This window comes from Hetaerina americana, unplaced genomic scaffold (genome assembly GCF_022747635.1).
Source record: "Hetaerina americana unplaced genomic scaffold, ioHetAmer1.1.p SCAF_9, whole genome shotgun sequence".
NCBI classification, from domain to species: Eukaryota; Metazoa; Arthropoda; class Insecta; order Odonata; family Calopterygidae; genus Hetaerina; species Hetaerina americana.
The window spans coordinates 61,398,530-61,418,868 of NW_027287538.1; the positions used below are offsets into that span (position 1 = coordinate 61,398,530).

General features: G+C 36.5%; 3 protein-coding genes across 4 annotated transcripts in view; 2 read left to right on the forward strand and 1 right to left on the reverse strand.

The window, feature by feature from the left end:
• Positions 1-1,763, reverse strand: part of LOC139698957 (proton-coupled folate transporter-like) — a 29,655-nt gene extending 27,892 nt beyond the window's left edge. For both annotated transcript variants that reach the window (XR_011703033.1, XM_071597936.1), the window contains exon 1: positions 861-1,763. Coding sequence is in view for 1 of the 2 variants with exons in the window: in XM_071597936.1 (XP_071454037.1) it covers positions 861-1,668 (808 nt within the window). In the remaining variant the exon portion in view is untranslated. The remainder of the gene's footprint in view (positions 1-860) is intronic.
• Positions 1,764-1,839: 76 nt separating this feature from the next.
• On the forward strand, positions 1,840-6,399 carry ball (nucleosomal histone kinase 1). The gene is made up of 7 exons (XM_071597757.1): positions 1,840-2,057; positions 2,134-2,183; positions 2,261-2,330; positions 2,527-2,723; positions 2,802-3,018; positions 4,524-4,697; positions 5,866-6,399. The coding sequence occupies exons 1-7, from the start codon at positions 1,883-1,885 to the stop codon at positions 6,276-6,278; spliced, it is 1,296 nt and encodes a 431-aa protein (XP_071453858.1). The 5' UTR covers positions 1,840-1,882; the 3' UTR covers positions 6,279-6,399.
• Positions 6,400-10,909: 4,510 nt separating this feature from the next.
• Positions 10,910-19,218, forward strand: LOC139699006 (xyloside xylosyltransferase 1-like). Its single transcript, XM_071598001.1, has 5 exons — positions 10,910-10,958; positions 11,058-11,615; positions 11,718-11,868; positions 11,951-12,151; positions 17,160-19,218. Exons 1-5 carry the CDS (start codon positions 10,950-10,952, stop codon positions 17,570-17,572), a joined length of 1,332 nt encoding a protein of 443 aa, XP_071454102.1. The 5' UTR covers positions 10,910-10,949; the 3' UTR covers positions 17,573-19,218.
• Positions 19,219-20,339: the final 1,121 nt, after the last annotated feature.

The window sequence follows — 20,339 nt, forward strand, 5'->3', positions numbered from 1 at the left end:
TCCAATATTATTTTATAATCATGATAAGAATACACAGAAATATATTTTTAACCGACTGAAAAAATTGAATACTTGCACATTGCATCAATAAGCATTTCTTTGCCTTTTTCGAAACTTTAACGAACCCAATTTTCAAGGGAGAAATACATAATTGGTTAATCAAAAAGGATTAGAAAAATACCATATATCAGTAAAAAGATGTTTTAATCATGTGAATTTGCACGTTATCAAATCATGCAGTAATGTTGGTATTGCTGCGAAATATTAATGCTGGGGAGAGCAATAATCAGTGTCACGGATAACTCACCACAGCTTGATAAGAGACAGTATTATTTCCATACACCTGTTTTTCTTCCAATGCATAGATTTGGAATAATTTTCTGTATGTACCTAATTTGAATAAAATCGAAAATAAATATAAAACAATAATGAAAACTACACCCCGTGAGTTATTGCCAGAACGAAAACATGATGATGGCTCAGTTGACAAAATTATTTGTCTGAACCTCATACGGATTTATTCCAAAATGAGGATAAAGTGGATCTTAATCCAACTGGGTTCCATATTTTTGTAAACTTCACAAAACTGGGATTATATTTAGTTTATTACAAATTGTCCGATGTTTCCCCAGGGTAGCCCTGCACCACAATAGAAGACCATAAATGATGTATTATTTAAGGTTAATTATGCTAATGGTGCAAATAAATTAAAATATCAAAAAAATAATGCCAACTGATTCCATTATCACTGTAATACGCCGAGAGGAGTTTTTTTGTTAGGATTGATTAGGTTATTGAAACTAAAAGTACCTTTAAAACCATATTAATCCTTCACCCCTATAGACATAGTTCTTGCTCACCTTCAGTAGCAGTCATTATGATCAGGGCGCTCACAAATAAGAACATAATATTCGTCCTTTTGCCACCCTCTCTTTCTTTGAAAGATGTTTTTATGGATCCGAGAAGGTGATTTAAACCAATCAGTTCCTTCCACCTAATATTCGAAGGGCTACTTTGGGACCTTTCTGTATCGTGTACAAATATAAAAACATACACAACAAGCAACGCATGACAGAGCAAACATGCCCCGAACACGGCATTTCTGTTGGCAGCCCCAGAAACGCTGGCGCCAAGAATAGGCCCTAGTGCTGCAGCAATGAACGTCGACGATTCCAATAATGATACTCGAGAGGTTCGCGTTGCGTTGTTTGCCACCTCCGTTGTATAGCTAGTTACTGTCATTATGCATCCAACAAACCCTCCTGTTACTCCGGATATGGCACTTCCAACAATTATCCAAGGCAAATTAGTGCATTTAAATACCGAAACAATCACGTAAATGAGAGTACCAACAGATGTGCCCAGAGAGGGTAAGTACAGGGGGAATTTACGTCCATAGCTGTCACCCCAAGAGCCTAAAAAATTAGTTGCCATTATCGACGGTATTGCAAATGACACTCCGGACCACATGAGCCACCTTGACGATTCGTCCAAAACCTCTTCTAATTTATCCCTGTTTTTCACATTGTGTAAATCATTACATACGAAGGTAGTGAATTTATTTTCGCAAACGGTTTCATAAATCATATCTTGAAAAACAGTAAACTGCATGAAAATGGCTAACATAAACAGAAATAAAACTGGTTCAACAGTCAGTTTACTACACATGTTTACCTTTTCTTTCTAACAGACAAAATAAAATTTACAAAGGAAACAGTAAATAAAAGAAAAAATACTCTAGGGGAAAACTTAAATGTTTTAACTTGCGGGCTGTATCTCATGTCAATTGTTAATTGCTTCTCTGCGCAGGCGCCAAGAAACACCGACCGGTTGCGCTTGTTGTGATGCGCATGGAGGTAAACGCCCGCGTATTTTCTTTATCATGCCGAAAGTAGTTGCCGAGAAGAAGGAACTCCAGCGTCCAGTTAAAAAAAAGAATAATGGTTATAAGAAGCCAAAACCATTTCCTAAAGGAGAAATACTAGCTGATTTAAATAAGTGTAAATGGATCCTGGGCCCATCAGTGGGAGTTGGTGGATTTGGTGAAGTTTACTCAGGTGATTACGGATTTTTTGTTTTCTCGGAAAACTTAGTTTCTCTAATTAATAAATATATTATATTATTAAATAATAGCTCAGCGTGAATCGGAGAAAGCTGCGGTCCCGCCATATGTTATAAAAATCGTAAGTTTTTTCACAATGAACACGATGATTTTTAAACTTGCATATTTTCTACCATTATTATGAATGCTATCTTTCAGGAGCCACATCAAAATGGCCCTCTTTTCGTTGAAATGCATTTTTATTTGCGAGTCGCCAAGGAGGAATTCAGTAAGTTTCCTTGATTATTTGTTTTCAATGGAGAACTTAATTAATGGTTACGCTTAAATTTACATTAAACTGAATTATGTATTCAGTTGGCATCAGATTTAAAGATTGACGTTATAAGATAATAAACCAATTCCATTTGTATATTGTTTAGGCCCAGAGCATACGTTCCGCAGTATAATTTAAGTAAATATTTTAGTTTCAGAATGGCTTAAGAAAAGGAAGATGTCACACCTTGGTGTTCCACGGCTCCATGGTCAAGGCTCACATGAAATGGGTGGGGAAAAATACAGATTTTTAGTGATAGACAGATTCGGGAGAAATCTATGGTCCATATTTGAAGAAAACAACAGGCGTTTTCCCACTTCGACTGTATTTAAGATAGCATTACAAATCGTAAGTCGTGCGTGAAATTCTAATCTTTATTTGTTCTAATTACGATTTGTGTAAAATTTCGATGCCTTTCCCCCTTAGATTGATGTTCTGCAATATATACATGAGAAGGACTATGTGCATGGGGATATCAAAGGGACTAACCTACTTCTTGGGTTAAAGAAGGGCACGGAAAATCGAGTGTATCTTGTTGATTATGGCTTGGCTGGAAAGTATTCAACGAAAGAATTCAAACCGGACAAGAAACGTGCTCATAATGGTACAATTGAGTATACAAGCAGAGATGCTCATCTTGGAGGTGAGTAAAATCAAGGTTCCTCACAGTAGTGTGACATTTTCCATGTACCCCCCTCAGTGTCCAAGAAATAACGAGAAACTGAATGTACCTTGAGGTTTCTAGGAGCAATAAAATGATTTGAATCGGTAGTTATTTCAGTAGCTGAATATTGGGACCACTGAGTTCTCATGCTACTATGTCCTGTTAAATCCTGCTTTCATATGGAGATATAGCAAATGTACATTTTTTTACTTTTAAAACACACTTAAGAGTAGAGTAGCATGGCTATGTTAATAAACCATGGCTATGTTTAAAAGTACACATAAATGAGAATGTATCTCATTGTTGTACAGTATTTAGAGTTTTTCTAATGTTATTAATCCTTAGGATGAAGGGGTGAGGCATTTTCTGAAATCATGACTTTTCAGGAATCATTAAGATTAAAGAGGGCTCAGTTTAATTTATGGGAAACTGTTGTCAACGTTGTAACTCCTGTAATGGTCTTTTGAATGTTTCTGAAGGACACATGCATCTTGCTTCTTTAAATTCCACTACTTTGGCGAGAATGCAGAGTTGAACCCCCTAATGCCGCTGGTTTGTTTGGTAGATTTAGGGCTATCTTGAAGGGTCTTTCATGGAGATATTTATGATGAAGGAATTTAAATCAAAACATTTGACTGCTGGAATTAAAGTTCACATGGTTTGTCACTACTGGCATCGACCGTGTCATCACAGCCTTTTGACTGTTTAAATTTATGTTTACGATCTGACATACGGACACACTTTTTTATTTGGAATCTTTAATAATTCTTTGGATTGGTTTGGGAACAAGGGTTTGACACTGATTCATCAAGTCAGGTGATATTATTGGTAATAACAAATAAAATATACTTTTCTATATTTCTGTCAGCATTTATTATTTCATTATAAATATTTGTTTTGTCTTATGGGATTAGTTTTGGTACAGTGCAATCTTTTTCACTCCTGGGCTTTAAATCAAAATGATGGAAATGGGATGTAGTTAAACCTTTGTTTCCTCCTTTTTTTTCTTTTTCATAGAATTCATTAGATGTGTTAGTGTAAGAGTGGGCATTTTAATGGTGACCTCACCTGACCTTAGATTGTGGTCATTTCCCAAAATGTCTCTTTCCAGTCATCAGCAAAAGAGTAAATATGCAACATTTGCTCATTAGTGTCCGATTGTGCCCAAGGCAATTTATTGGTGAGAGCAAATGAATATCAGTGGCATTTAGTTGTTTGCAAAGTTAATGACTACATTTTCCTGAAAGCTTTTTGAATCCGTTCTTTGCCATCCCGCATTTTCTTGCCATCTGTTGCAAATGTACTCTTGTTTTTAGTTAGCTAATGATTTACTACAACCATGCAAATTACAAGTTCCCAATGTAATTTTGTCTTTCATATGAGTTCTTAGGAAGATTTTTATTGTTGGTTAAATATATATTTTAGGAATTGGAGCCATAGATTTAACTGTGATGTGCTTAGTATTACCTTTTCCTTTGTTTCAGTACAAACTCGTCGAGGAGATTTGGAGGTGCTTGGGTACAATTTGCTGCACTGGATTGTATCACGGCTGCCTTGGGAGGGTGATCTACAGGACCCCGTCAAAGTACAGAAAATGAAGGAAGATTTCATGAAGAATGTACCATCAAGTATTAAGAAATTGAAAAGTGATGTACCTGGTGAGTTTTCAGCGCAAGTGTCATGATTTAAAAAGTTCTCTGTGATGCATTTAGAAATGATGGACCTGTGGCAGAGATTTCAGTTTAATGAAAGTTGTTAGTACTAAGCACTGTTGTTTTCAAAAGGGAAAAAGAAATCTGATTGCTGTTAAGTACCTAATTAAAACCCCCAAAGCTCATGCTGATAATGTCCACCTAGAACGGAAATGTGTCAGTGCCCTAACGTAAAAATCATCTTTTAGTTTCCATTGTTAACCTATAATGTTGATGTGGCTTACAGTTCAAAATTTCGTTAGCTTTCATTTTGCTGTTTTGCTTATACTTATATTTTTCAATACAAAGTGTTTATTATCCTGGAGGGTATGGATGAGTTTCTTTTCGATTATTAGCCTGTGGTGATGTTTGGGGAGAGGTTAAAATCTAGTTGCACAAAAGTGGGACATTGAAGAGAGAGTTTGAATATCATTAGAATTTTTATGATAGTTAAAATTATTCTCCTGATGTGACTTTAACCAAACCTGGGGAAGTTTTCAAGTCACCCTATTGTCATTCCCTTGTCTATGAGATATATCAGAACTGAAGGAAGGTATGTGAGGCAAGGGGAGCCTAGTGTTTTGATCTAGAGCAATCCTTTCCTTCAGGTGATGTGTACTTGTTGTGGAAGATGTTCCATCTCTGATTACTTGAGATTTTAGCTCAATGAAATGTATTTCTTATGGTCTATGATGTTGATATTTTATTTGCATAAGAAATTTCATGAAATATATAATTTTTAATGTTTGATAGTCTTTTCAATAAACATAGGATTTCAAAGAACCACCTTATTCAACTGCTGAAAATGTTAACATATCCTTAATAATACCATATTTTGTTCAAATTCCTTTAAACTCAAATCACTGACCTTTTCTCTTCCCAGCTTAATCTTCTTAGTATGCTCTAAAAAAACTCCACCGACTTAAAACTTTTAAAAACATAGTTAAACATATGATTAAATGATAAATTTCCCATTTAACAAGGAAAAATTCCCTCCTATGGTGAGAAAAGGTCCAAACAATCATTTTACCCTATTTAGCAAAAGAATGGGAAACTGTTGATTTTTGCTATGGGGATTGGCCTTCCCTTTTTAATCCTACCTTGAGTTGACTTTTTGTGTATGTTTAACTTCCAGTTGCCATTGAACAGTTTTTGAACTACACCAAAAGTCTTGCTCATGATGAAGAACCAGATTACAACCATTGCCGAAAGCTATTTAAAGATGGAATGAAAGGTTGCCGGGATGCCTCCGGTGATAAATTATTGTTCAAGGTTGGCTCTGATTCCTTGGATGCCCAGGTGAAATCCCCACCCAGGAAGACATCCAAGAAGACACCGAAGAGGAGCACATCTCCATCTGAAGAGAGTGAAGTGGATGAGGAGGTTGACATGCCACAGGCCAAGTTAAGGAGGAAGACCCCGAAAAAGAAAGTGGCCAATGGCACTGCTGGTGCTCCCAGTTGGCGGGATTTCCCAACTATTGTTGCTGGGAGAGTGGCACGACCAGGCCAGCTGAGGGGGAATAATGCCGATGCATCATCAGATTGATTGTGCTAATAAGTGATCTCACATGTCATGGTTTTAATATTTAACGTATCCTTTGCCCCTATTAAAAAAGTATATTTTTATGAAATGCTTTTGTGTACTTTTGACAGTTTTCAATAAATGTTTCCGCAGTCTTTAATTCCTTATTCTCTTATTATATGATTCCTTTGGAATTGATAGAAAAAAAATACAGACACACCTAGTACTTCTTATGGGGTAACAATGATAGCTCTGAATGTAAGACAATCTAGTTTTCGGGAGTGTTTGGGTACTAACTAAAGGGTCCTGCATTCAAATCCAAGTGATGTCTCTGGTCTCCTGAATATTAGTATTGTAATTTTCTGAGGAGGTACCTGAACTTTCTAGAAAACTGTTGATGGCTTTGGGAAAGGAATTGAACAGCTTAAAACACGACCCATATCTTAGATATGTTTAACCTTAAACACTATATCAATTGAATTATAAGAAATACTTAAAAGTATCAAAGTTTGTACATTAAGTAAGTACTGTCTGGGTTAAGTTTCTCAAAGTTACATGTTGATTTAAAAGTCCTTCCGGAAACTATTGAATGTAATGTAAAATTATTAGATTTGTGATTTGAGATGTTTTGGACCATTTAATATTAAGCAGACTCCATGTCTGCAAGTTATAGTCTTGTTTCCTGATGTGTAGCTTTCAGAAATAGTTGCTTTGTGGTTTGCACTCTTGAGGGTATGAGTAAATGAGCCATAAATATGTCCATCTGGATGTGAAAGGGTGAACAGATCTACAGCTGCATTAAAATGGAGGTATTATAAATATTTTGATTGCTATAAATAGTATCAAGGAGGAGAATCCAAGTTGGTGATGTAGTGAAATGAAATTATTCACTTCATAATTCAACACTATTTAAAAACATGATCCAGGTTTTAACGCTGAACGTCATCAAATGGTCCTAATAGAAGCCAACTTGGTATTTATACCTTCTGAATGGGGAGGGGAGGATGGTCCGAGAGAGAGGTTGGAGGGGTTAAAAGCTTCAAATGTGGATGGAAAGAAAAGAGGATTACATCTTTCAGTGTCATTTCCAGTTGACCTGTCACTTGATTGACCTTGTTGACTTGGAAGAGTGGTAAGTCTAGGACTGGGAGGGATACAAAATTTCTTTGGCAATTTCATCCATGCAACTGACACATTTCAAAAATTCCAACTGCTCCAAAGCATCGAGTCTTTGACCTTTATTATCAAAGGAAGAATTTTAGTCACAGATTCACTTTGGTGGTCACGTTTGATGAGGTGCTTTGCAAAGAGGGATGTTATGTTCTAATTCTTTACACACGTTTTGTGTTCTTTTGTCCTTTCTTTAAATTTTCATCCTGTTTGCCCAATATACTTAGGGTTACATGCTGAGAACTTATCATTTCATACACTCCACTCCTCTCGTTTTTCAAAACTGTCTTTAGTGTGGGAGATCAGGTTCATAAGGCATGAACTATTGTAAAAGGTACATTTAATTTTTTCTTTGGTAAAATAGTGATTGCTTTTTGAGAGAAAAATTTTTAATGAAGTGTGTGGACTTACAAAGTCAATTACTTCATTTCAACATGTTATGTAAATTCCATAAAGTTACGCTGGGGACAACTAATTTTGATGATGTAGGATTGGCCATATGAATGTAATATTTTCTGTGCAACAAACAGTGGATAAATGAAATTTAATCTTGGCTGTGGCTCTGATCAGAATGGCTTAGAGAGATTTTGAGCCAATACAATCAATAGAAACCACAGTAATTCCTCAGCAATGCTAATAATTCAAGAATAAAATGTAGGATATCTAATGCTGCTCATATATTTCAAAGTAATTTCATATTTTAGTTATCCAATCGTGATAGTCTTTGGATTAACTAATTCAATGAAGTGTGATATTTTGCTGGAATAATCTCATCAATCCATAGTATTAATACAATTCTTTAACAGTAAATATGGTTACATTTCAGCATCCCCTTGATCTTGGAATGAAAGAATAACTGCAGTTTTTCATTTCATAGTGTTTTTTAGAGTGACAGGCAACTTTGATCCTTGTTAACCAAAAACAATTTTATTACCCTGTGAGGGGCAATTTATGTCTCCTGCATTTAGCAAGGTATTTAGGGCTCTCATTGGTATTACCGCTTGGTCAAATATCTAGTGAATAGGAGACAAGTAATAGTTCTCAGTTATATTTGGCCCAAAGTAGTATTGAAATGATGTTTTTTACTAAATGAAATTTATTAATAACTTATTCGGAAGTAATATGAACTGTGAAAGAGTATTGTTGGAGCAAAAGGAGGATACTACCAAGTATTGGCCTGTATATTGACAGTGATAACTTTTTACCTAGGCGAGCCAATGTTGGCTTGCTTGCTGGAAGTCGCCCACATTCCTTTCTTTGTATTTTTTTTGATGGCTGTGTTGAACATCTGGTGGTGACATGATCTTTGCTTGGGGTATCCATCTAAAACTTTGTGTGTAGGTGGCAGCATGAGAAGGTAATAAATTTGAATATCTTCTATAAAGCTTAGTCTAGATGTATTACCACTGTTTCTCTCTGCTTTGCACATATTTCTTCCAACAATCCCCTCACAGCCCCACCTAGCCTTGTTTGTTTTTTTCTCAGTCCCTGTCACCTTTTCCATCCTTCTCCGCACCCACATCTAAAAACCCTCCTATATATGCTTATTATCCTGTTTCAATGACCATGCTTCCATGCTGCAGAAACTATGCTCAATGCCAAGGTTTTGACGAGCCTTTTCTTAATACTTTTAATCAAAATCCCTATCATCAAAAACCTTGTTAACACTTCTTGGCCTAGCACAGTTCTTCTTTATGTCTCTACTGCTTAACAGCATGAAGCTGTGAATAGTGTCATATAAAAATAATTAGACACCTTAGTCTAAATGGTGCAGATTAAAACTGTTGGTAAGTACGAAGGAATTATTGGTATGACCTACGAGACCAAGAATGAGAGCGAATCCAACCATGGCATTGACTTCACCATTTATCAGGTCCACTTGTGCCTCTTGAGGGTGGACATACGGATTGGTGCAAGGGATTGCAAGGCGAGGAAGCCGACTCGGCATTCTTATACCTACTGGCTGCAAGGCGACGGCTGGAAGACAGTCCGAAGGGCCCGGCGTGCAAAGAGCGACGTCGTAGCGGGGCCCATATTTTGATTTCCTTTCAAAATTTTAACCAGCGACGAAATTACGTGACGAAATATCTTGAGCAAACCTTCAGCTGGCGCGAATAGAAATATGACTCGTCCTAACGGAAGCCAGTTGAATCGCCGACGCGTCAATCGAACCCGAGGGAGTGCACTTACTCGGGAACGAACTAAATGGGGCATTTATTCAGACGACGGGATCAAAATCACTCCGCAGTCGAAATGATCACGCCTTAGACTTTAAAGTATGGAAACATACCCAAGGATACTTGGAAACGTTTACTCTTTCAGGGTTAATACCTTACAATACGTGCGTGCTTTAAATGGTACTTGGAGATAATTTGGATTACTTTTGATTGCCTAGATCATGTTCATTGTCCAAAATGCTGTGTTGTTGGTCTCCTTGATGATGCTCTGCAGCAGTTTTTGGTTTTACATTTTTCGAAAAAAACTTGTCTCGTGACCTTTTAGTCTTATCGTTGCAAGTAGTCAGAAACCTGTGGTCACATACAAGCGGAACTACGCTGACAGCGAAAAGGTAATTCAGGTGCAAAGTAGCGGAAAGCGGCCTCATGGAATAGAATACCCGAAGTTTTGGTAATGTTTCCTTCTTCCGCGCGCGGACTCTTTACGTTGCAGGCATTATAACGACGTGGTTCCCGGGTTGTTCTGCGGTCAACATATCGTTCGAAATAAGTTATTACCCAACAGCAGCTGCTATAGTTCGTGTATATATAAGTCCTTTCCAGGCCAAGACAACCTAATGAATCATTCTAAAAATGCCGACACAGAAATCAAGTGATTCTTTTTGAAATGCACAAGTGATTCTTTCTGGAATGCACCTTCATGTAAAGAACTAAGTACATTTTACTCGCCCGCAAATCCAAAGGCATGCGTTTTCAGTGTCATGGTAAAATATTCATCCCAATTAAATTTATATTTTTGTAGGAATCTCAAGAAATAACAGAAACAGAAAAACTGGTGCAATTTTTTTTTTTAGATTTATTAATATCGACTACTTTCGGTGTACTACGCCATTTTCGTCTTTCACTCTGACCTAATTTTTCTTCTCCCATTACTATTACTCATGATATCAGATGTCATTTCTGACAGTTCTAATCGCGACTGAAATATATGGTAAAACAAAATAGGGATTAATAAAGTCGGAGAACAAATTATCCAGTTGTTACTTAGAAAACCCAACCACATGAACATCAAAATAATTCTACCCTTAAAAAAGGAAAGTTTTTTCTATGAGCAAAAATGTACAGAGAAAAATTTTATTGTTTCGAATTCGTGTCCCGATTCGTAGTCGTTTACAAAGATCGATATAAAATGTTCCATTATGTAATAAAAGACGCGAAGGTACGGCCAACATTTAAAAACAAATATCCCGCGCATTCGATAGAATTTCATTAATCAGCCACAAGGTGTAGCCGTAAGGTGTCCACAAATCGCTTGTTTACAAACATTTTGCCGGGTTATACTAATCATATGTTACAGGTAAAATGGATTAACATGACTTATTTCGACATAATTTTTCTAAAAGTTTATTTGAGAAATGTTATCTTATGTCGCTACTTTGCCAATTACTTCCCATAGGTATTTTGTGTATCTGAGACTGCAAAAGAAGGGTGTCAATATAATGCTCAGCAAATCCGTTCAACTGAAATGACGATAATCAACGATGTAATGCGATTAATGCGTAAAATTTTATTTAACTTAGGACTTTTTGTTGGTATAGTAGTATTATTATATGCGTTTTATCTAAAAGATCACGCGAGTAAAAGTAACAGTAATGTTACATTGAACTCAACAGATTTCAGCACGATTTCTGGTTCTTACACGGCAGACAGAAAGACAGACCCAACATATACAAAAACAGACCCAGCAGACACAGAAAAAGATCCGACGATCAGGAAAACATCTACGACTGAGCTGACTCGAGAAATAAAACGGGTAGAAAATATTAATTTATGTTGCATATTTACCAAAGTGGATAAAAACAGCATTTTAAAAGATAAGTTTGCTGTCTTCGCGAAGTCCGTCCTCGACAAAGCTACAGAGCCAATCGTTTTGAGTGTCATCACAGATAAAGTTAGCCGGCCCGTGGCAGAAGGAATCATTGGTGATGTGCAGAATGACAAAAGGTTTCACGAGGTATGTCATCCGAATTCAAATGAATCACCTTCTATTACTTGGAAAACTAATGCGGTTTGTGAGATTAATTGAACATTCCATTTCCTTTCCAACTCAAAAAAGGTGGCCTACCTTGACGTTTCCATTATAGCGGAAAAGCTTGAGCGAGTCGTGTCGATTATGTCTCCTCACTTCAGTTCGAAACCCGGCACATACTACAGTGATGCTTTATTTTTCTTATCCTTAGGGTTACACCACATCATCGGAGCTGATGGTTTGTATTTTAGACCATATTCTTGCTCTATGTGTTGCTCTATATTTGTTAGAAATAATCTGTTTTCCTGCTTTTTATCTAGACCAACAAAAAGTTATAATGACAGATGTTGACATCAAAGTTGTTGGCGACATTGCTGAACTTTGGACTGAATTTGATAAATTTAGCTCCAATGCTATCTTCGGGCTCGGACCAGAGTTGTCTCCAGTGTATAGGCATGTGTTCCATTCATATCGAGCTTCTAACCCGGGCACAACAGTCGGAGAGCCTTTTAGTGAAAATGGTTGGTATACTGAACTTTAAAGCTCCATTCAAGTTCACTATCTCATAACACGATAAAACTGAACACCATTATACTGGAACTGGTGGTTCTTTTCCATTTAGTTCTTCGTGTAATTTCAATGGTAATGGACAATTTTGCTTTGAAGTAGTTACATTTGACAGCTTCTCTTGAATGCAGCTTATTAGATGCCAAACAATGAAAATAAAAGAACAAGGATGATGGGATCGAATTGGTGTAATGGATAGTGTAATTGCCTTTCACTTTTAGGCCCTGGGTTCGAGTCCCGGTGGTGGTATATTTTTTGCAGAGATATTCTGATCTCCATTTGGCTGGCATGTGGAGAATGCATTTTGTGAAACATAGCTTCTGCCAGATGGGACATTAAATCTTGGACTCTGTAGTGTCTTTCATTAAGTTAGATTGATACCGATACTGGGTTTCTTACCCCCTTCCCCTTTCCTTATCCTACCCCCCTCCAAATTAAACACCTATTTGTTGATGGTGAAAAATGACCTAACCTGTTGGGCATATGGTTGAATGTATTAATGACTACTGGTTGGAAGCAAGAATGCCAGTATTCCCAGGAAATATTTCTCTAGAGGGTAAACCATCTCTACCAACTATATTTTAGCCAACATTCAGTACGCTTAACTGAGATAAACCTTGATAATAATCCAATTAACTATCAGTTTTTGAAGATAATTGTTCAAAACTTGTGGCCCCACTTATTGGTATGGTTTGGAGGAAAGATCCCAAATACCTGAACTGGGTTAAGGGGTAGGTTTTGCATGCAAATATCTATTGGGAGACAGGATTCTCTATGGCTAACATTATGAGGTGTGATTTGGTCCCCATATGAGAAAGGGAACTGGCCATTTTGATTGCCCAGTTGGAAAGAGAGTCCCCAATGTGAGAAGGCAAAGGCCAAGTGGTCTAACACAGGGAGTGATATCTTCTGCTTCCTCATCCTTCTCTCATTCCTCTTTATTTGTCCTTCCTTGCCCACTCGATCCATTTCAGCGCTATGAGTTGTTGGTAAATCCATACAAGGAATTTTGATTACATTTTCTCAGATTGGCCTTAGTGTACTCAAATCATAGTTCTTCTGTAAGGTAATTTGTATTTCATGGCAGCATATTAAAACAAGCACAAACCCTTTTTTCTTTTTTGTTTGTAATCTAAGCAATGCACCATGGAGAATGAATGGTATTAGGCAGAATATTTAATATGCACAATACTAGTAGGCCACCATGGGTTTAATGAATTACCAGAACTAATGGTTTTTTGGTAAATTTCAATTTGAAAGCATCAAAGTCCACAGGCAATAAGTATGTTGATACATATCCTCACAATGATTGAACTGTGAAAAAGACTGAAAAGTGTTTTTATGCGAATGTGTAGTAGAGGTAATTTGGTAATAATGAACACTGAAGCGCATAGAAATAGGGGAAATGGATATTATTTTTCATTTTAAACTTAAAACAAAACTTCAAAGCTACATAATTCAAATTTTCAAAATTCTAGAATTAACTTTTTTTGTATTGTCCAAACTGACTGCTATGTAATCAATGCCATAAGAACAATTACAATACTCAAATTTAAGTTTCCCAGGATTAATGTAAAAATTTGCCACATAATTGAGAAGAGGCAACTTTTATGTTTGTTCTCTTGTTTCCATCATAACTTGGAGCTTTTATGTCTCTCGTGACGTTTCAGCCCCATGCCTATTGTTTCACTAGGTAAAATTTTGATTGTAAAACTAGTTAAGGTGTGGGCTATTTGTTGAAGTTTGGTCATTAAATAACACCACAGTTATTGACTTATCTTAATTAGCATACGATTTTATTTTAGCTTGATTACAATTGCTTTAAAAAGCTCAAAATAAATGAAATACCTACAGAAGTTGGAAATTCTGCCGTTAACTTAAGTGGTTGTAGGGAACTTACTATGAAAAAAATGTGAGTACTGTAGGGAATGAACCGTTTAAGCAATAGCTGGGGGACACTGCTTTTAACATTATATTACCATTTTCTGAGATTCAGAAAGTAGTTCATTGATTTTAAAAAAAATTAGTGAACTCTTTGAAGGTCATCTCTGAAAAATTACACAGCATTGGGTGAAGCTGTGGGTGCCCAGAGACATCACCCAGGATCAAACCACTTGGTCGGTAGCCGGTGATCGGTAGCACAGTACTCTATCAACTTGGCAACCCTGTCCCCATACTTTGTCATGAGCATTAATTGAATTTATGTATTGTTAATGTTTATAAGAGGTACTATGAGACATTTACTTAGTTGAACGTGAAAATACAGTTTTAAAATAATTGTTTTTCTCAGTTGGAATTTTACATATTTTTTCGTTTGTTCCCTCAAAAACATAAATATGGGGTTTTGCCATATCTACTGGTGTCACTTTTTCACTAATATCTTTCTAAACCTTTTTTATTTCTATCTTTTGCCTGAATGATAGGCGGTGATAGTTACCTCTGTGTTGTTAGTTGAAAACTCATTGAACTGAGTATGCAAAACGATTTAGAATGATAATTGTGTGAGCTTCAAGGTGTTGATAAAATACAGTACATTTTCAGATGAATAATTCTAAGAAAACTCAGAGAAGGACTCATATCAGTAATAAGTTATGAGATCTCTCAGTGGGAATTACAAATGTGGGGGGAAATGGTTTGTGAAGTGAGGAAACCACTCACTCTAGACCACACCTCCAAACAGGGACCTCACTTTAGCACTTGATTACTCTTCAAACTTATAGTGACTCTTAACTAGGTCACTGCTTTCTTTTGGTGTCAGTTATGACTACCAAACCTAACAGTTTACTGGTGAATTTTAAAGTTGCAGTATAAAGATACAAAGAACAGAGTTTTTCATGAACCGCACAGCTTTTTACTGTATATTGTTCTGTTCTTAAATTTATGTTTTTTGAGGTGTAGAAAATGCTCAAGGGTATTTATTGTGAGGGTACAAAACAAGAATTCCAATGCCCCAGTCATAGTTTCATCATTATATTTTCATGCTTTGAGTTTCAAGCGTGAAAATTTCTTCCAAGATTCATCTCCCAAACCACCTTTATTAATAAACATTTATGTATTTACCTCATGCCTAATTTGCCCCCAAGTGTCCAGTAATCATTGTTTCATTTTCATGTATCGAGGAAGTTTAACTATTAGAATGACTGGATTAGCAATATCTTTTACCTGACGGGGATCAAGATGGTGCGGTGGCTATCGTATTAGCTTCCCACCCAGAGGGCCCGGGTTCAAATCCCGGCGGTGTTGAATATTTTTCAGTGGATAACTCGATCCCTACTTGAGGTGCCTTGTGGAGGGCACTTTGAGTGAGTATGCCGTCTGTCGGATGGGATGTTCATCCTTTCCTGTCCATCCCTAATGGTGCAAATGGCCTCAGCTGTCGGTCGCCTCCCATAAATACTGCTACTACTACTTGAGACCTAATGTGTTTTAAAGTGATACGTTATTTTATCACTTGCAAAATTGCATCCAGAGAGTAACATTAGGGTAAGAATGAGGATTCACTCTATTGGTCAATTTTATGAATGGTGTACTTTATCTTAGAAAAAGGAATTTTAGTAGGTACAAGACTACTACCAATAAAAGTTTCATTGGAATAGATTAATGCGTAATGAAGGCATGATGAAAATATGTGATCATGTGAGTGCTTTGCTGATATATATGTGTATTTAGTATTATTTCCTATACTCTTGGCAAATCTGGAGGTGGGAATTGAGTGGACCAGGTGCATAGTTAGAAGAGTATAACAATGATGAAGTAAAATGAGTGGTGTTGGCAAAAACATACAAAGAGTGGAGAAAATTGAGTAAACTAATAGAGCAGTTGACTGTTTCTCAAGAACCAATTGCAATGGAAAATTGTAATCTTTGAGGGGATCGAGATGGTGCGGGGGCTAACGTACTGGCTTCCCACCCTGAGGGCGCGGGTTCAAATCCCGGTGGTGTTGAATATTTTTCAGAGGTATCTCGATCCCTACTTGAGGTGCTTTGTGGAGGGCACTTTGAGTGAGTACGCCATCCGTCAGATGGGACGTTAAACTGCGGACCCCTTGGCGCCTTTCGTAAAGAGCAGGCTAATGCCGACGCCGGGTTTCTCTCCACCCTTCATCCTTTCCTGTCCATCCCCTATGGCGCAAATGACCTTAGCTGTCGGTCGCCTCCCCTTAAAAACTACTACTGTAATCTTTGATTTCATAATAGCAAGTTCCAAAAAATGAAGATGCAATCCTAATGCATACATAATGTAATAGGTATCAATGTAGAGGCATGAAATTGGTTAATTAAAATAGCATAGTTTCATGTTTCATTACAATACCTCTGCAACTTACATCAAACTAGCTCCCACAAAATGAAGAACTTTTTGAGAAGGTAATCGTCCCATGCAGGAAGTATCCAATTGCATGACGCAATATGTTATTTCAAGGGATGTGGTAGTCTCTTGGATGCCTGGGCTACTCACTGGAGGACCCAAGTTTGATTCAAGCTCATTCTTCCAAGAAACCCAATCCAATATGTGTGATTTTTTTGTACCAGATCTTTCTAGAAAACCTTTGGTGGCAAAGAGAAAGGAACTGATGCCTCCCCCCACTCTGATATGTGCATTTTATGTGCTGTTGGGCTTAGAATTAGATTGGCTGCACCCTTGTCCATCAGAACTGATTTTTTTTAATGTTATCCTAATTTAAATGTATGTATGGAAATAAGTAAAACCATTTTATGCCATGGAATACATTCCAAAAATAAGAGAAAATATAATGCTTTACTTAATCAATCTACTCAGCAAGACTTCATGCATTCATGTCCAAATAAGTCCACAGGTGTAGAAATATATAAAACAACCAATTTGTATGAACTCTGTGATACATTTCCAATGACTTAATCATCCAAATATGACCACTTTGTAATTTTCATGGTGTTCAATTGTATCTAATATTTCATGCATATACATGTATCCTTATATTTTCAGGTTACTCTGGTGTAAACAGTGGTGTTATACTTTTAAATTTGGCGCGGATGCGACAGTCAAAAATATATGCCAAATTCATTGGCGATGATGTTCCAGGTAATACAAAGAGCTCTGGGGGATCTAAGAATATGGTAGAAGGTGATGTAAGTGGACGTGTTACATCAGTGGACAGTTTGGTGAAAAAGTACTTATTTAAGGGTCACTTAGGAGACCAGGATTTTTACACTCTTCTGGGAGCTGAGTATCCAGAACTAATACACATTATACCTTGTGTTTGGAACCGACAGCTGTGTACATGGTGGGGTGATCGAGGTGGTTATGGTGATGTCTTCAACAAGTATTTCAAATGTGATGGAAAGGTCAAAATATATCATGGAAACTGCAATTCTCCCTTCCCAGATGTCGGGGATTAGACGTATCTCCCGTGTATAATTTATTTTTGAAGACATGATATGCTTGTGTGTATTGTGGTTAATCCTCACTAAAGATCTGATATATCTTTCCTAAATGTAAATTTGACATGGCTCCACAAATATGCTTGATGAATTAATGTGAGGGGTTCACAAACCATGTTATGAAGGCATACGTAAAAAGGTGTTCCGTGACAATGTGCAATAGCCTCCGTTGTGACCAAAGTTTAGGGCGAGAGTCAGAAAGAAGAGTTTGAAATGCACATAAATGAATGTGTGCTTCCTGTTCAAGTGGATCTTATCTCTTACCTATTGAAATTGGTCAGTGCTCTCTCTAATTTGTTATAAAATATTCTTATTTAAATTAAATGTACCATGACCTTGTTGTCACATGACTGGATATGTCAGAGAGCATGCAGTTAGTCATTGAAAATAATTACCTACCGGGAAAATGTAAACCTGAAAAGTCAAACCTGAAAATACCAAGGCTTTTGTGCATTGGCCCATTGAAATATGTTGCAGATGAGACAATCCAAAATATTTTATGGCTGATTAGTTAACATAATGAGGTAGTATTTAGTGATTCTTTTTAAAGTGTACTTATGTCACTTCTTCAGGTGGTTGTAACTTTATCTGTTATATTAGTAAAGCGATTTACAAATTCAGAGTTTTAATTCAGAACCTCTGAGGCCGAAATCCTCTCACTGATGCTACTACCTTTACTTAGGTTTCATTTATCAGACAGCTTTACAAAAGGTACATATAAAATCTGTTTATTTGGTCGTATAAATAAAATTTATATTTCAATCTCAATATGTAATTTTAAATGAGTTAAGTGTAAATTATAGTATTTACTAATATTTTTTGACAGATTTTGAAGTCAGAGAATTTTATGACCCAAACTGTAAAAGTAAGGGAATTGTGTCATTGGATTTTGCTATCCACCTTGTGAATATGTTTGAGTTCCCTGTTGTCTTCTGCATGTACTGAATAATTACAACCCACTGAGGACCATTTTCACCAACAAAACTCAATGCTAGATTGTCAGTCATTTACTCATTTAACTGTTGATTACATTTCAAGACAAATAGGTCAAGTGCTATTTTATACTGTGCAATATTGATGGCTAATATAATGGCTGTCACATGAAGAATCAATAGATAATGTTTTATGGTAATGATTGGCATTAATAATAAATCACTTATTATGGGGTTAATGTAAACATAATTTAGTAAATAATAATACTTTTATTGGGAATTAAGTGTATTTCATTGTTTAGAAAATGAATTGGGCATGATCAAAACACTGTGGATTTATTTCCTGATTAGAGTCATTATTTGGTATCAGTGTCACCTAAAGTTTTTACTTGGTATACATTCCGTGCATGATAATGAAGATATTTCCAAACATTAGAAGAGTATTTTTCAATACCATGTGCCAGATCCGGGAGATCAATGTGGGGATATATTGTTTTGTACTTATGCCCTAAACCTTGTTAAAAATATTAACCTCATCTAGGTTGAGACACTTAAACCCTGGCCTTAGAAAAGCTTCCTCTAAGCTCTTTGTAAATACGAGAGTATTTTTGTTTGTGAGAGATGATTTGAAATTTTACTAAACAAAATATGTATAAGACAAAAATAAAACAACTTTCCTGAATATATATTTGTGAAAATTGTATTCCACATTTTGAACATATTTGAAAGATTACTTACAAATTCCTGTGTTTATATAAACCACCACTCAACTGTGTAGTTTTCTTAGAATGACAAAGAGCTTTTCCACTTATTATTCAACATGAACACCAATAAAGTGAGTGCTATTGTATGGTTTGGTCCTCTTAGATAATTCAAGGAAGGCCATTTCAACATTTTAATTGTTAAAAAAGCCATCAAAAGCAATATCTCTATTAGATGCAAACATTATTACATGTATCTATTAGATTTTGAGGATGTAATTTACTAATTGATGTTAAAATACCTTCCTTTTACTGAAAATGTAAAATATTAAGGGGAGTACTGAATGTGTTCGTTAAAACAAAAAAGTTATCATTAGACCCTTAAGTGTGTTCCAATCTAATGGGAAATTACAAAGACATCTTTAAACTATGAGAAAGTGATGAAAACCTCCACCAGATTGTCAAGGAGCAAAGTGGAATCTTATCTTACTCTACCGGAAAACCTTTGGCAGTCAAAACTTCTAAACCTTATGTTTACCAAATCTGTGCTTGTTTCTCTAGGTTTTCAAAGATATGAATCACCAAAACTAAGGCCTTAGCATCTTGGTCACCTTAGCATATGGTGAAGATAATAGAGGGGAAGTGGAACTATAGAATTTCACGGTGTACTGCAGGCTGTGTAACATACACATTTTTCCTCAAAGAAGGTGAATGAATATCTTGCCCTTTAAATTTTAGCCAAAAAGACATGATGTTGGATTTCTTCTCCTGTTGGTGATCTATAGCTAAGGATTCACTAAGCAAGGTTGTTGAGTGAGGCTGAAGTAATGAGGATGTAAACTGCAGGAGGTACCATTGAGCTTAAATTTGAGACATGGGCATTTATTGTCAACCTCTGGCACTTCTCGAGCCAGCCCATGGCTAGGGAATCTATGAGGCATTGGCGTGCAGAATGGAGAATCTTCAAAGGTGCAGCGGGAGGGAGAGGTGGTGGAAATGCCACTCCACAGTCTTAACCAGAGGTATGAATGCATTGAATATGTTAGCAAAAGTTTTTGGGTAAGCTAGGAAAAATTGATTACTCGCTACTCT

Excerpts from the sequence above, each read along its gene's own strand:
- LOC139699006 (XM_071598001.1), top strand. Across the intron at positions 11,616-11,717 it reads ATGACAAAAGGTTTCACGAG|GTGGCCTACCTTGACGTTTC; the intron begins GTATGTCATCCG and ends AACTCAAAAAAG. Across the intron at positions 12,152-17,159 it reads AGAGCCTTTTAGTGAAAATG|GTTACTCTGGTGTAAACAGT; the intron begins GTTGGTATACTG and ends TTATATTTTCAG.
- ball (XM_071597757.1), top strand. The coding sequence starts at position 1,883 with ATGCCGAAAGTAGTTGCCGAGAAGAAGGAACTCCAGCGTCCAGTTAAA. Across the intron at positions 2,184-2,260 it reads CGCCATATGTTATAAAAATC|GAGCCACATCAAAATGGCCC; the intron begins GTAAGTTTTTTC and ends GCTATCTTTCAG. Across the intron at positions 4,698-5,865 it reads ATTGAAAAGTGATGTACCTG|TTGCCATTGAACAGTTTTTG; the intron begins GTGAGTTTTCAG and ends TTTAACTTCCAG.